Source organism: Rattus norvegicus, chromosome 1 (genome assembly GCF_036323735.1).
Source record: "Rattus norvegicus strain BN/NHsdMcwi chromosome 1, GRCr8, whole genome shotgun sequence".
In the NCBI taxonomy this organism is placed as follows: Eukaryota; Metazoa; Chordata; class Mammalia; order Rodentia; family Muridae; genus Rattus; species Rattus norvegicus.
Genome location: NC_086019.1, coordinates 211800102 through 211813157, shown reverse-complemented (window position 1 = coordinate 211813157; position 13056 = coordinate 211800102). Strand labels below are relative to the sequence as shown.

The following is a 13056-nucleotide window of genomic DNA, read 5'->3' as shown; positions in this document are numbered from 1 at the left end:
GGGTGGCTCAGTGGTGAAGAGCACTTACCAAGTTCAATGATCAGCTGGTGGCTCCTAAACGCCTATAACTCCAGTTCTGGGGACATGACTCCCTTTCCTGGCCTCCAGTCATACTGTGTTCCTGTGCTCCAACCTACACAGAGACATACATGTAACATACACATAGTGATGGTGCCATACGCTCTTCCTCCCAGCACTTGAGAGGTAGAGGGAAATGGATCTCTGTGAGTTTGAGGCAAGTCAGATTTGCAAAGCTAGTTCTGGACAGCCAGGGCTACACAGAAAGGCCTTGTCTCGAAAAACACAACAAAACAAAACTTTAAATCTTTTGCTAGAGAGGTGGCTCAGTGGTTAAGAGCACTGACTGCTCTCCCAGAGGTCCTGAGTTCAATTCCCAGCAACCACTTGGTGGCTCACAACCATCTGTAATGAGATCTGATGCCCTCTTCTGGTGTCTGAAGACAGCTAGAGTGTATTCATATACATAAAATAAATAAATCTTAAATAACAACAAAATCTTAAAAAAAAAATAAAACCAAAAACCTCAGACATCTTTTTTTTTCTTTTTTTCGGAGCTGGGGACTGAACCCAGGGCCTTGTGCTTGCTAGGCAAGCACTCTACCACTGAGCCAAATCCCCAACCCAACTTCAGACATCTTAATGGCCTCCCCCTCTCCTTCCCTTTCAGTCCCTCTCTGGGTCCTCTTACCTCTGTGTGCCCGTTCCTCTCAGTTTTGTCTCCTTCACAGCCCAATTCCCCCACTACCTACCTTCAGGCCAGATCTATTGTCTGCCATGCTGGCTAATTTTCTGTCCACTTAACATTAAACTAGAGTCATTTTGGAAGAGGAAATCATAACTGAGAAAATGTCTCCACTAGATGTCTTAGTGCATTTTCTTGCTTAATGATGGATGTGGGAGGGAGGGCTTAGCCCATTCTGAGTGGTACCACCTCTGGCTGACAGTCCTGGTGCTGTAACAAGGCAAGCTGAGAAAGCCACAAGAAGCCAACCAATAAGCAGTATTTTTCCATGACCTCTGCTTCAGTTCCCGACTCCAGGTTCCTGTCCTCCCTGAGCTCCTGCCTGACTTCCCTTAGTGATAGAGTAGTGTACCTCGGAGTTGTAGGCTGACACAAACCCTTTGCTCTCCAACCTGTTTTGGTCAAGGTGTTTTATCACAGCAATAGAAACCCTGACTAAGACACCCTATGAGTGCCCTCTGTTCGCGAAGTTTTTTGGTGTGTTTGCAAGTGGTCTTGCTTTATGGGGTAAACTTTAATTTTTTTCAAACCTTATTTTTAATGATGCTTCCTGTATGCTTTAACCTCCCTTTTAGTCCACCACCCACCAGAGGTAGCAGAAAAGAAAGGATACGGGGTAGCAGGGGAGAGGGAAAGGAGGGGAGTGAACCTGTTTAGAACAGTTCTTTAGGGCTGGAGGGATGGCTCAGTGGTTAAGAGCACTGACTGCTCTTCCAGAGGTCCTGAGTTCAATTCCCAGCAACCACATGGTGGCTCACAACCATCTGTAATGAGACCTGATGTCTTCTGGTGTGTCTGAAGACAACTACAGTGTACTTATATAAAAAGATCAGTTCTTTAGAGCAACTCCCATCTGTGTTGTCTGGAAATCAGCCGTTCAGTTCACAGGTCAGCTTGATCCACTTACAAACACTTCACAGATACAGCAGCAGTCGAGTTTGGTAGAGCGGGGTTAGCAATGGTGGTGACATGACGTAGCAGAGATAGTCAGGCCTCAGCCTCAGCACAAGTCAGCAGGAGGGCCCAGGAAGAATGCCAAGAGAAGCTTTTGGCTGTGCCTCTCTCAGCGAAGTGAAAATCAGCAAAGACACGAGACCCACAGGCATTGCACGGCTGGCTCTAGAAGCAAGCCAAGCTCAGCCTCCGCCACTGTCCATCCAGTCCTATTTATTCCCTCCAAACATCATGTGTCCTCCATGGGTCTTGCCTTGGACGTGCGTCTGTCTCAGCTGACATCACTCTGCCAATCACACCGAGTCCAAAGAAGGCAGCACATCACAAGTTTTTTTTTAATTTTATTTTTCTTGGATATTTTATGTATTTACATTTCAAATGTTATTCTCCCCCCCATACCCCCTCCCCCACCATAAGTTTTTTTTGGGTACGTTTCTCTCTATGGAGTCCCAGCAAATGCAGCTCAAGTATGCAGTGTAAGGTGGATCAATACAGGCCTGTCGATAGCAAAGGATCCTTCATCGTGCGTCCTTTCCCATGCTTGCTTTAGCAGAACATCCTCCCTCCTGTGTCTGCTTCAGCTAGATGTTCCATCACATGTTTGCCCTGGCAAAACACCATCCAACCAACTTTCCAAAGAGCCCTTCAGTTTCCATTTCATTATGGATTCTGCCTTGTGTCCCTGTGCCACTTGTGTCCTGACCTTACTGGAGTCTGAAGCATAGCAGGGTTTCAAGATACTGAGGAGATGAATGGCCAGGGGCCTGAGCCATAGATGGAGGACACAGTAACTACTAGAGAAGGTCCTCCCCAACTTTTCAGACAAGCAGGCAAGCTCAGAACAAGTAGAAAACTTGCTGGAGGTCCCCCGGCCATTAAATAGCAAAGCTGGAACCTACCCAGCCTGTAAGACATAGAGTGACAGATCCTACTGTTGACTGACTTTCCCATGAACACCTCTGATGGTTCCGAAACCTCTGCTAAGCATGAGCTGCAGGCCCCATACTGCAGCCTGTGATGACACACTGTCCAGATCCCCTGTACAGAGGTGATGTTTTATTTTTTATTTATTTATTTATTTATTTATTTTTGGTTCTTTTTTTTCGGAGCTGGGGACCGAAGAGGTGATGTTTTATTTCCTGGCATCCCCCACAACCTGGGCAACAGGTGGTTAACTCTTTTTGGTTTTTTTGGGTTTTTTTGTTTTTTGTTTTTGTTTTTTTTTTTTTTGGTTCTTTTTTTCGGAGCTGGGGACCGAACCCAGGGCCTTGCACTTCCTAGGTAAGCGCTCTACCACTGAGCTAAATCCCCAGCCCCTAGGTGGTTAACTCTTACTGAGAGAAGAAGTCAATCCCAGTACTGTCAGCCTGAGAGTCTTCCATATGCCATCAATCCCTAAAGTTCCTGGAGCTGGAGAGACAGTTGGTAAAGCGGTTACCTTGAGAGCATTGAGATCTGAGTTCACTCGCCAGTACCCGGGTCAAAGGCTAGGTGGTTCTTGCATCTGATGCCAGTGTTGGGGAAAAAGAGACTGCAGGATCCCTGAGGCTCCCTGGACAGCCAGCCTGAAGTCCCAGGGAGAGACCTGTCACCAAAGGTAAGGTAGACAATCCCTGAGGAAAGACACTCAGGTTGATCTCTGGCCTTTGCACATGCACACACATGAACCTGGCTGTGTTAGTTGTCGGTTGCTGTGACAAAAGACACTGCTAAAAGCAACTTAAGGAAGGAGGATCCTTTTTCAAAAGATTTATTTATTTATTTATTTATTTATTTATTTATTTATTTATTTATTATAGGTACACTGTAGCTCTCTTCAGACACACCAGAAGAGGGCATCAGATCCCATTATAGATGGTTGTGAGCCACCATGTGGGTGCTGGGATTTGAACTCAGGACCTCTGGAAGAGTAGTTGGGTGCTCTTAACCGCTGAGCCATCTCTCCAGCCCGCAGTCAGTGTTCTTAACTGTTGAGTCATCTCCTCAGTCCCCCACATTTTAAAATAATAACAAATATACCCTCACATATATAATAAATAAATACCACAGGGTTTTGAATCTGCCTTCTATTTCTATTCTGGTCCCTAACTCAGGCAATGCCTTTGGCTCCCATATCTGTTATGTGATAGCAAGAATGGCATCTAAATCATGGTCCTTACAGCTCTCAGTTGGGCTCTGTGTGTCTTGGGCTAGGACAGGGCAGAAAATTCCCTGTTATTTTCAATTTGCATCAAATGCTACCACTGCCCGGAGTAGCAAGGGTACTGAAGTTGGCTTGCAGTCTTGGGCCTGAACCTGTTCCAGGGGCCTGTAGGAGTGGTGAGTGTTTGAACTTCACCACTAACTGAAGTAGGTTGGGAAAGGGTGACCAGTAGAAGCAGGCTGGAAGACCGTCCCTCCCCCTCTCCTCTCTGTTGGCCCCAGAGGTACCTGAAAGAGTTTTATGGAACCTGTGGACTTCTGCCCTCTAAAACATACTCTCAGAAGCAGTGGGTGGAAAGTATTTTTAGTTCATGTTTAGGCTAAAAGAAGTCTGAACTGAGATTCTGGTTGACGTCAACACTTTCCTAAAAACTACCACCTTCAGCTTCCGAACAGGGCTTCAGAGCCAAACCGCACCCTACAGAGAGTAAATACCATACTTCAGAGCACTTGATGGAACCACTGGAACCCACTTCAATGATTCTGGGCTTCCGGCTGAGAAAGTGTGCTTTCACCTCTGAGAACAGGATTATGGGGAGGAACAATTTGAGTTCTACCAGCCAATTTAAAGGTTTTTCCAGGGCCACTTGATAGGGTGACTTGACAACTGAAATGAAGCCCCCTTGGGTACAGGATTCCAAACAAGAGGAAGAATATTTGTCCTGTGGGACAGGGGATCGGCAGGTGTTTAGTAGCACAAACAAATCAAACAATTATTGAACAATATGTATGCATTTTAGGAGACCCTTCCAGTGGCTGCAAGTCTGTGGTACCAACGCCAGATGGCGCGAAATGGCCACTCATTGACACTGTCTGGCTCTAACTGTATGAATAAGGAGGAAAAAGAGCTGAGATGGGGTTCTCTGTTTAGAGGTAAGAGGGTTGGAGTGTGTGCATGTGTGTGTGGTGAGTGTGTGTGCACCGGCCAGGTGTATTTCACATCCAGGGAAGCAGAGTACATATGTGGAAGGGGCTATCCACAATCCAGAGGCGGAGCATGAGTGGGAAGGTAGAGTTTCTGTTTTCTTTCCCAGGGTGGGAGGTACTTCTGAGGAGTCTGGAGAACAGGCTTTTGGTGGTTTTGGATTGTCTGAGAGTCTGTTTTGTTTTGAGACAGGGCTTCTTCTCTGTGAAGCCCTGGCTGTCCAGGAACTCACTCTGTAGACCAGGCAGATCTCAAACTCAGAGATCCACCTGCCTCTGGCTCCTGAGTGCTGGAATTACAGGCATGCACCACCTCTGCCCAGCAAGAGGACTTTTCAAAAATTGCTTTTTAAAATTTGTGTGTGTGTGTGTGTGTGTGTGTGTTGTATTGGTGATAGTGCGCTTGTGGAGGTCACATGACAATTTGCGGGTGAGGGTCCCAGGGATGGATCTCAGACCGTCAAGCTTGGCAATAGGCGTCTTTACCTATCTCGCAGTCTTTTTTTTTTTTTTTTTCTTTTTTTCGGAGCTGGGGACCGAACCCAGGGCCTTGCGGTTGCTAGGCAAGCGCTCTACCACTGAGCTAAATCCCCAACCCCCCTATCTCGCAGTCTTAAAAGGGCTTCCTTGGGTGGATCCGATTTAAAGGTATTATTAAGAGGCATGGCTTGTGAGCACCTTTTTAGGGCTAGACAGAGGAGGGTTTAAGCAAGTGAATATTACCTGGGGTTAGATCTGCGGGCCTGAGCTCTGTACGGGGGCAGAGTCTGAAGAATAACTCGAGGGCAATTCAATTCCCTGGAGGGCGGAGTTTGCTTGCGTCTTTTAAGATCAGCGTCTGTGTCTTGGAGGGAAATCCTGCAGAGTCCCAGACTCTGACGGGACGAAGCACGAGAATGCGCAAAGCCTGGGCGGAGTTCTTACCTCGGTGAAGACAAGATTTATAAACAGCTCTCCTCTCCGCTACTGCCTAGATGTGGAGACGCAGCTTGTTGGTTATGGGCGGGGTCCTGGGGGAGCTGATAAGGCAGGGGGCTAGCCATAGCTCTGAAGGCATCTTTGAGCTGGCGAGGGGTGAGGCTATGGTTTTGGTGGGCGGGGCCTCCGGGAATACTCCGGAGAGTTTTCCACCCCCCTTCCCCCGCCTCCAAGGGGCGTGGCTCATTGATTGGGAGGGCGGGGCTCATAATCTAGGCCACCTCCACCGCGCTGAGGTGAGATGAGGCCTGAGAGTTAATGGGCGGAGCCTGAGATTCAGCTTTCGGTTAAGGCGGAGCCTGAGTCTGGGCGCAGGCGGGGGCTCTGCCCTGGGAGGCCGTCTGTTCAGGCCCGCACGCAGCTCCGCATCTGGTGCTCATTACTAGAGGACAAAGAGCCGGCTCTGGGCCCCCTTCCCCACACCCATCCTCCCGCGGACTGCAGCGCATTTAACTCTTTCTTTCCCTCAGGGTGCTGTCTACCCTCTGCCAGGGGTCATGGGAAGGAGCTTCAGACCTCCGTCCCAGCAGACGGTGTCATTCCATAAGTGGTGCCTCAGGCCCAAGCTTTCTAGAAAACCAGGCGACCTCTCCCCACTCCATCCATCAATCCCCCGCCCCCTCGACTGAGTCTCCGAGGTTAAAGCTGGGAAGGATCTGGCAGGGGCGTCTGGTTTGAGTTAGGGGAACGTGAGAGTGGCTACCCGGGCGGTGCGTTCCCTCTGCCCCCCTCTGTGAACCCCCACTCCTAGTTGGTCCCCAGCCCCCGCACTCCCTCTCCTGGTCTCCCGGGATACAATCCTTGGGCGAGAATGTAGCATTGGAACTTCGAGTAGAGAAAGGGAGCTGGGCCACCCCTCCTCACCTGCCTGGGGTGGGGGTGCAGCCCAGTCTTAATTAGAGGCCCCGAGAGGGCTGAGCTGAAAAATTATAGAGGTGGTGGAACCGGCGCCTCCCTCTTCCAGGTCCCGTCCCTTCCCCCCAAGACAGTCAGCTGAGGATGGGGGGGGGGGGAGGTTATCTCATACTCCACACTCGTGATCTCTGACCAAGACACCAGCCCTGAATATCTTGGGTCTTCCTTCAAGCTGCTAGGGTCTGCCAGGATCTTTCCTAGCGTGCCACTTTCACCCCACAGGGTGAGGAGTAAAATGTATTCCCTAGTGGGAAGGCCTTGTTTCTAAGTGGACCAGGGAGGTAGAACTGGGCTTCCCCCAACCCAGCCTCCTGGGTACCTATCTAGGCATACCTACATCCCTAAAGTGGCTGAGTCCTTGGCTGATTCCCTGTCCAGACTTCTGGGCAGCCTATGACGATGAGAAAGAATGTTCAGAAGAAAGTTCAGAATAGCAGACCACTGGAGACTCTTCTTATCTCTAGTCTCTATTCTCCTAATCTCCAGTCCCATCCTACCTGAGATTCCCAAACTCCAGCTGGACTCCAGTTCATCAGAGCCCTCACCTCAAGACCTTCCCCCAGATTTTCCTTGCATTTTAATAAAATGGGGAACAAGTACAGACGGGGCGGTCTCCTTTACCAAACCCCAAGACCACTTGGCCTGCTGTGTGACATTGGACAAGGCCCTGCCCTCTCCTGTCTCGTTTCACTGAAAATTGTGAAGTATATCTCCTCTTAAAGGGCTCTTACCTTACCTAGATAAATGGAAGGGAGCTCCATTTCCCCCTGAGGCCTCCCAGACCCTTCCCTCAGGCATCAGCGGGGATCACGGACTTTGGGTGAGGTTGGCACGCCATTTATTGGAGAAGATCCCAGCACCCACCCCTTGAGGTCCTGGAGTCCTTCAGTGTGTCCTTTGCCATGAATGCTGGGTTCAAGGAACAGAACCTTCTCTGTCCATCTGGGCAGCTCTCATAACTCCCTGGTGTGGTCTCAGCCATAAGCAAGTCCTTTCCTTCTACCCCTCAAGGGGTATCTGCACTCCATCACACACTGGTTCTACAGGTCTGTACCCCTGTAAGGCTGCCTCTGGGGGGCATGGGTTCTGTTGAGCTCTTGTTCCCAGCATGCGTGACCCAGCGATAGCAGTCAGTGATACGCTTGTTGGGCGTATGGGAGCCACAGCGAGTGCAGTACACAATGCCCAATGCGAGCAGGACCACCAAGAAGACACACGTTGGTACCAAGAGTGCCACCAGCAGCCATCGGTCATCTCTCTGGCTTTGGCCTGCAAGACCCAACTCTGCCAGGGCTGTTGGAGCTGCTGTGGGGGCCACTGAGTGCAGCCTTGGCACTGATTTGGGACTGGGAGCTCCTTCCCTTGGGACCTGAGGGGCTCTGGAATAGGAGTGTGTAGGGCTGATAGATGAGGTCTGGTTAATGGGGCTCTGAGGGGGCAGGGGAGAAGGGAAGGCTGGGGGCTGGTTGGCAGTAGGCACAGGGGGTTCATGGACAGAAGACCTGGAGTTGGTAGGCAGAGAGGGCTGGAGAGCTGAGACAGAAACCTGGGGAGCCTGGGTTCTGATACCTGGAACATCTGGGAGCAAAGGATGGTGACCGGCTTGGGAAGTGGTATCCCCAGGGTCAAGGTGAGATGGGATTAGAGGCAAATTAGTGATAGTGTGGGTGTCTGGAGACATAGGGGCCTGCTGGGGAGGGAAGACTTGGGGATATTTCGTTGAGATGATGGGGGGCTGGTGAGGAGGAGGCTGTGCTGGGTGAGTGGCTGAGGTTATCCCAGGCTTGTGGCCAAAAGGCAAGTCTGGATAACTGGCCTTGATTTTGGGGATCTGGTGCTCAGGGAGCACGGCTGGAGGTGTGGTAGGGGCTAGGGCAGGTGGGTGGACAGGGTTAAGGGGTAGGTGTGTGGCTGAAATAACAGAGGTCTTTCGGGCAGAAGGTTGTGTGGGTCGAGTGGCAGAGATTACCATGGGCCGTGTGGCAGACACCACTGAGGAGTGGTAGGGGCCCCTGGGGGCGCTAAGTGGGGGTGGCCAGGTAGGCTCCAGGTGCAATCTCTGAGGCTCTCCATCCTGTGGGAAGTTGGGCCTATAGGGCAGGCCAAAGTCAGGCGGATGTGTAGGTGCCATCCATAGGGTCCCCTGCTCCTCTGTCCAGGTGCCATCGAAGTCCTCCCAGGGCTCCTCTTCATCCTCCCCTTCTTCTCCATCATCCAGCAACTCGTCTCTAAGATCCTGGGAAGCCTGGGCACCCATAGCTCCTGCAGGGCTACAACTGATACCATCTGCCTCAAGCTCATGACCCTCCCTGCAGTAACACTCAAAGCCACCAACATAGTTGACACACATCTGCTGGCACACACCAGCAATCTGGCACTCATCCGTGTCCACGCAGCGGTGTGGCTCATCCTCAGCTGGCCGGAAGCCTAGGCGACAGTGGCAGCTGTAGCCTTGTGGCCCACCAGGCTCACACTGCTGCTCACAGGGGGCCTGGGCACAAGGGTCTTCACAACTGTGCCCATCTGCTGCTAGACGGAAGCCTTCACTGCAGCGGCAGGACATACCGCCATCCAACTCTTCCACACATTCATGTTCGCAACCCCCATTGTCAGGACCACAGCCAGTCCCTGGACACAGTGGGCCAGTCTGGGACCAGCCAACGCCACCTGAAGGTTGTTTCACACACAACAGAGACGTTCCCCTGCCAGCTTGGCACTGCACAGCTGCCACGGAGCCAAAGGGTAGCCATTCGAACTCACTGGAAACCAGGTTGAAGGGTGTGGTGTAGATAGCTGGACCGGCTTGGCCCACCTCAAGCGGCAAGGCAGGACAGGCACCCTCAAAACCAAACTGGCAGAGGTAGCCATCGACAGCCAGTGTGCACGAGCCTTCGAGCCAGCGATGTTCTCCGCTGGCCTCAAGGGCAGCACAGCGCTGGGCCGGGCAGGGTCCTTCCGTAGCCGGCTGGGCCCAGTTAGTGAAGGCGGTGTCCTGGTCTCCCGTGGTCCATATGAAGCCCCGCAGTGGGCGCTGTGGCTGGCATTGCCGAGCCTGCCGCTGCAACCCAATCCATAGCAGCCCGTTGGCGGGTCCGACGCCCACCAGGCTGTCCACACGTCGGGCCTCCTCCGGGGTCCTCGGTGTGGCCAGGTTGCCCCCCAATTCGCGGCACGACCGCCAAGCCTCCAGGAATGTGCGGCGCCGGGGAAAGAGAGCGTAGCAGCTGCTGGGGCCGCAGGCGGCTCTAGGCTCCGGCGTCCAGGGGGCCTGGCCCAGTGCGGGCACCGCGGCCGCCCAGGCCAGCAGCAGGCGCAGCAGCATCGCGACGCCCCCCGACTGGCCGGGCTCGGGCCTGCCGCTGCTCTTGACAGGGGGAGGGATCAAGGCCTCCGGCGGGAGGGCCGGGGGCGGGCCCGGCGGACTCACGCCTTGTAAGGAGTGGACTGGGGCGGCTGCCAGCTCCCCTGCTAGCTCCCCGGGGGCTGCTGGAGCAGGAAGCAGTGGGGTGGGGGGTTCTGGGGTGAGAGGCGAAGGGCAGAGGAGGGGAAGAGGTACAGTTAACTAACAGGCTACCTTAGGCGTTACAAAGCTGAGAGTCAAGGAAAGGGGACCTGCCTGCCTGAAAGGCATCCCCAATCAACTCTGAAACTTCAGCAGTGTCTTCAGCTAAGGCAGTTGGGATAAGACTGTCTTCCAGAGAGACTCCCGAAGACCGAAATCTGGATTCACCAGTATCAGTATAAGGCTGCACTCCCTGCTCAACGACATGATCGGGCCAGCTCTTTCTCATCACACATATGTGTGTGACTCCTTCCAACTCCTGTCAAGAGCATCTTCTCTGACACCCTATCTAAGGCCGCCAAACCCTAGCCTCACACATGCAGTTCTCCTGACATGCTATGTATGCCCTTAGGTGGACAAGCAAGGATGATGTGGCATGCTAGCTAAACGGTCTAAACTATGAAGCCCCGCCCATTTCTGCCTAGGTCCTGCATGAGAATCAACTTGATAACCTCCATGTGAACAACCTCAACCAGACATGTATTTGATGAGCCCCTTCGCTCAGCCTACCTCACTCCTAAGTTTTTTGGCTCCAGCAGGACCAGCATTAGGGGTTAGGGAGTGAGGAGAGGCCAAGGGCTGCTCTCCCCTTACCCTGGCTCAGTCAGGGGCCCTGGGAACCTGGACTTAGAGGGGGAGGAGACCGCCCCCAAACAGGAAATGCCTCTCTGGTCTCCTGCTGCAGGAGGGCAGGGTGCATGACTAGGCTCCATGGAGGCTGAGCTCGGTTCAGGGTGAGCAGGGCTGCTATGAAGGGGATCTGTGCACGATCATGTATGGGCATGTATGACACAGGCATCACACTGTCTTCCTTACTTTCAGGGCCTGCTGCATCGCCTGGTCAGGGTCCTCTTCCAGCCCTACCTAGAAACCTCCGGAGGTTTGCACACTGGGGTTAGCACTCAGGGTAGCCTTGGGAATCTGTGTGAAGGATTAACCCCTGAATTCTCCTTTTACCTTTTTTTTTTTTTCTTTTCTTTTTTTCCGGAGCTGGGGACCGAACCCAGGGCTTTGCACGTGCTAGGCAAGTGCTCTACCACTGAGCTAAATCCCCAACCCCCTTTTACCTTTTTTTAAAGAGATGGATTTTGCTGTGTTGCCAAGACTGTCCCAGACTCCTAGGTTCTAAGTTGCTGGCACTACAGTCACCCAACACCAGTAACCTTTTATACTCTTGTTTATTTTGACTTTTTTTTTTATAATTGCTTTCTGTTTATGAGTGTTTTATGTGCATGTATGCATGTGCACCATGTGTGTGCCTGGTACCTTCTGAAGTCGGGAGAGGGTGTCAGATTCCCGGGAACTGGAGTTACAGGTATTTGTAAGCTACCATTTGGGTGCTGGGAACCAAATTTGGGTCCTCTGCAAAAGCAAGAAGTGCTCTTAGCTGCTGGGGCATCTCTCCAGCCCTATTTTTGATTTTGGAGGCCAGGTCTCATGTGTAGCCCAGGCTGAGCTGGAGCGCACTGTGTAGTCAAGGATGACTTTGAACTCCCACTCTTTCCATTGCGTCCCGCCTGTAACCCAGGACACTCTACAGTCTCAGCGGATTTTGAGCCAGCTGGGGATGTGGCTTAGTGGCAGAGAGTGATATCTGTCTGGTCCTGGGTTGGATTCTAAAAGCACTAAAAGCCTCTGGACTATGAATGAGAAAGTGAAAGAGAAGTTTTGCTCATTGGGACACTGTCCTGGTCTGGATACTCTGCTATTGACCTATGTGAATTCAAGGCTATCTCTGAGCCTTTACTTGTGTCCCACCCCACCCCCTTACACCTCACCCCCCTTTTTTTAAATTTTATTTATTATATATAAGTACACTGTAGCTGTCTTCAGACACAACAGAATAGGGCATCAGATCTCATTATGGATGGTTGTGAGCCACCATATGGTTGCTGGGAATTGAACTCAGGACCTCTGGAAGGGCAGTCAGTGCTCTTAACCACTGAGCCATCTCTCCAGCCCCCACCTCACTCTTTTTAAAGATTGGTTTTCACTATGTAGCTCTGGCTGGTCTGGAACTCACAGAGATCCAACTGCCTCTGCCTCTCAAATGCTGAGATTAAGTGGGTGACACACACACACACACACACACACACACACACACAGAGCTCACTCTCTCTCTCTCTCACTCCTCTCCTTGTTCATTTCACTTCCCTTGCTCTTCTCTCCCCTCCCTTTCTCTTCTCTTTCTGCCATGTCTTCCCTTTTGTGTAGGTCTCACTAGAGTAGTATTGGTACTATGGGTGTGGGCCACCCCACCTGGCTTCCATTGTTCCCCTCCACGAGTGGGGAGAACTGTGTGCAGGTCCTTCAGCTCCGACCCTGTGCCACAGTACTCCCTATTTGCATATGCATTTTGTCAGCTGCAGAGCACAGGACAAATGGTTGGCAGTCTTTTGAGCAAATGTAGATGCCAGTGGGGACCGATCCCCAAGCTGCTTTCACTGCCTACCTTACAGTGCCCGAGTTGGCACTGCAGACACAGCCAGTCTGTGAGAACCGCTGTTTATACAGCCCTTGCCTTGTGCTCAAAGCATGCAGGGTTACTCCCCTTCTCAGGAGAGCAGAATCCATCGTTCCATCGGTGCAGGAGCCAAAGCTTGAGCTCATCCTTCTCTTCTATCTTTCTCCCACACCCCTTGTCCAGCATCTCGGCAAATCCTGTTGGCATCATTTTCAAAAACTAAACCAAGTGTGCGACTACCTCATGGCACCGCCTTTGCCTTCCTGTCCACCCTGGTCACAATTTTGTCCATCC

The 13056-nt window shown here is 51.9% G+C and overlaps 1 protein-coding gene across 1 annotated transcript; it reads right to left on the bottom strand.

The window, feature by feature from the left end:
- Positions 1–7541: 7541 nt before the first annotated feature.
- Cd248 (CD248 molecule) lies at positions 7542–10106 on the bottom strand. The gene has a single exon (NM_001106325.1). The coding sequence runs from the start codon at positions 10056–10058 to the stop codon at positions 7764–7766; it is 2295 nt and encodes a 764-aa protein (NP_001099795.1). The 5' UTR covers positions 10059–10106; the 3' UTR covers positions 7542–7763.
- Positions 10107–13056: the final 2950 nt, after the last annotated feature.

Coding starts and splice junctions, on each gene's coding strand:
- Cd248 (NM_001106325.1), bottom strand. CDS start 10,058: ATGCTGCTGCGCCTGCTGCTGGCCTGGGCGGCCGCGGTGCCCGCACTG.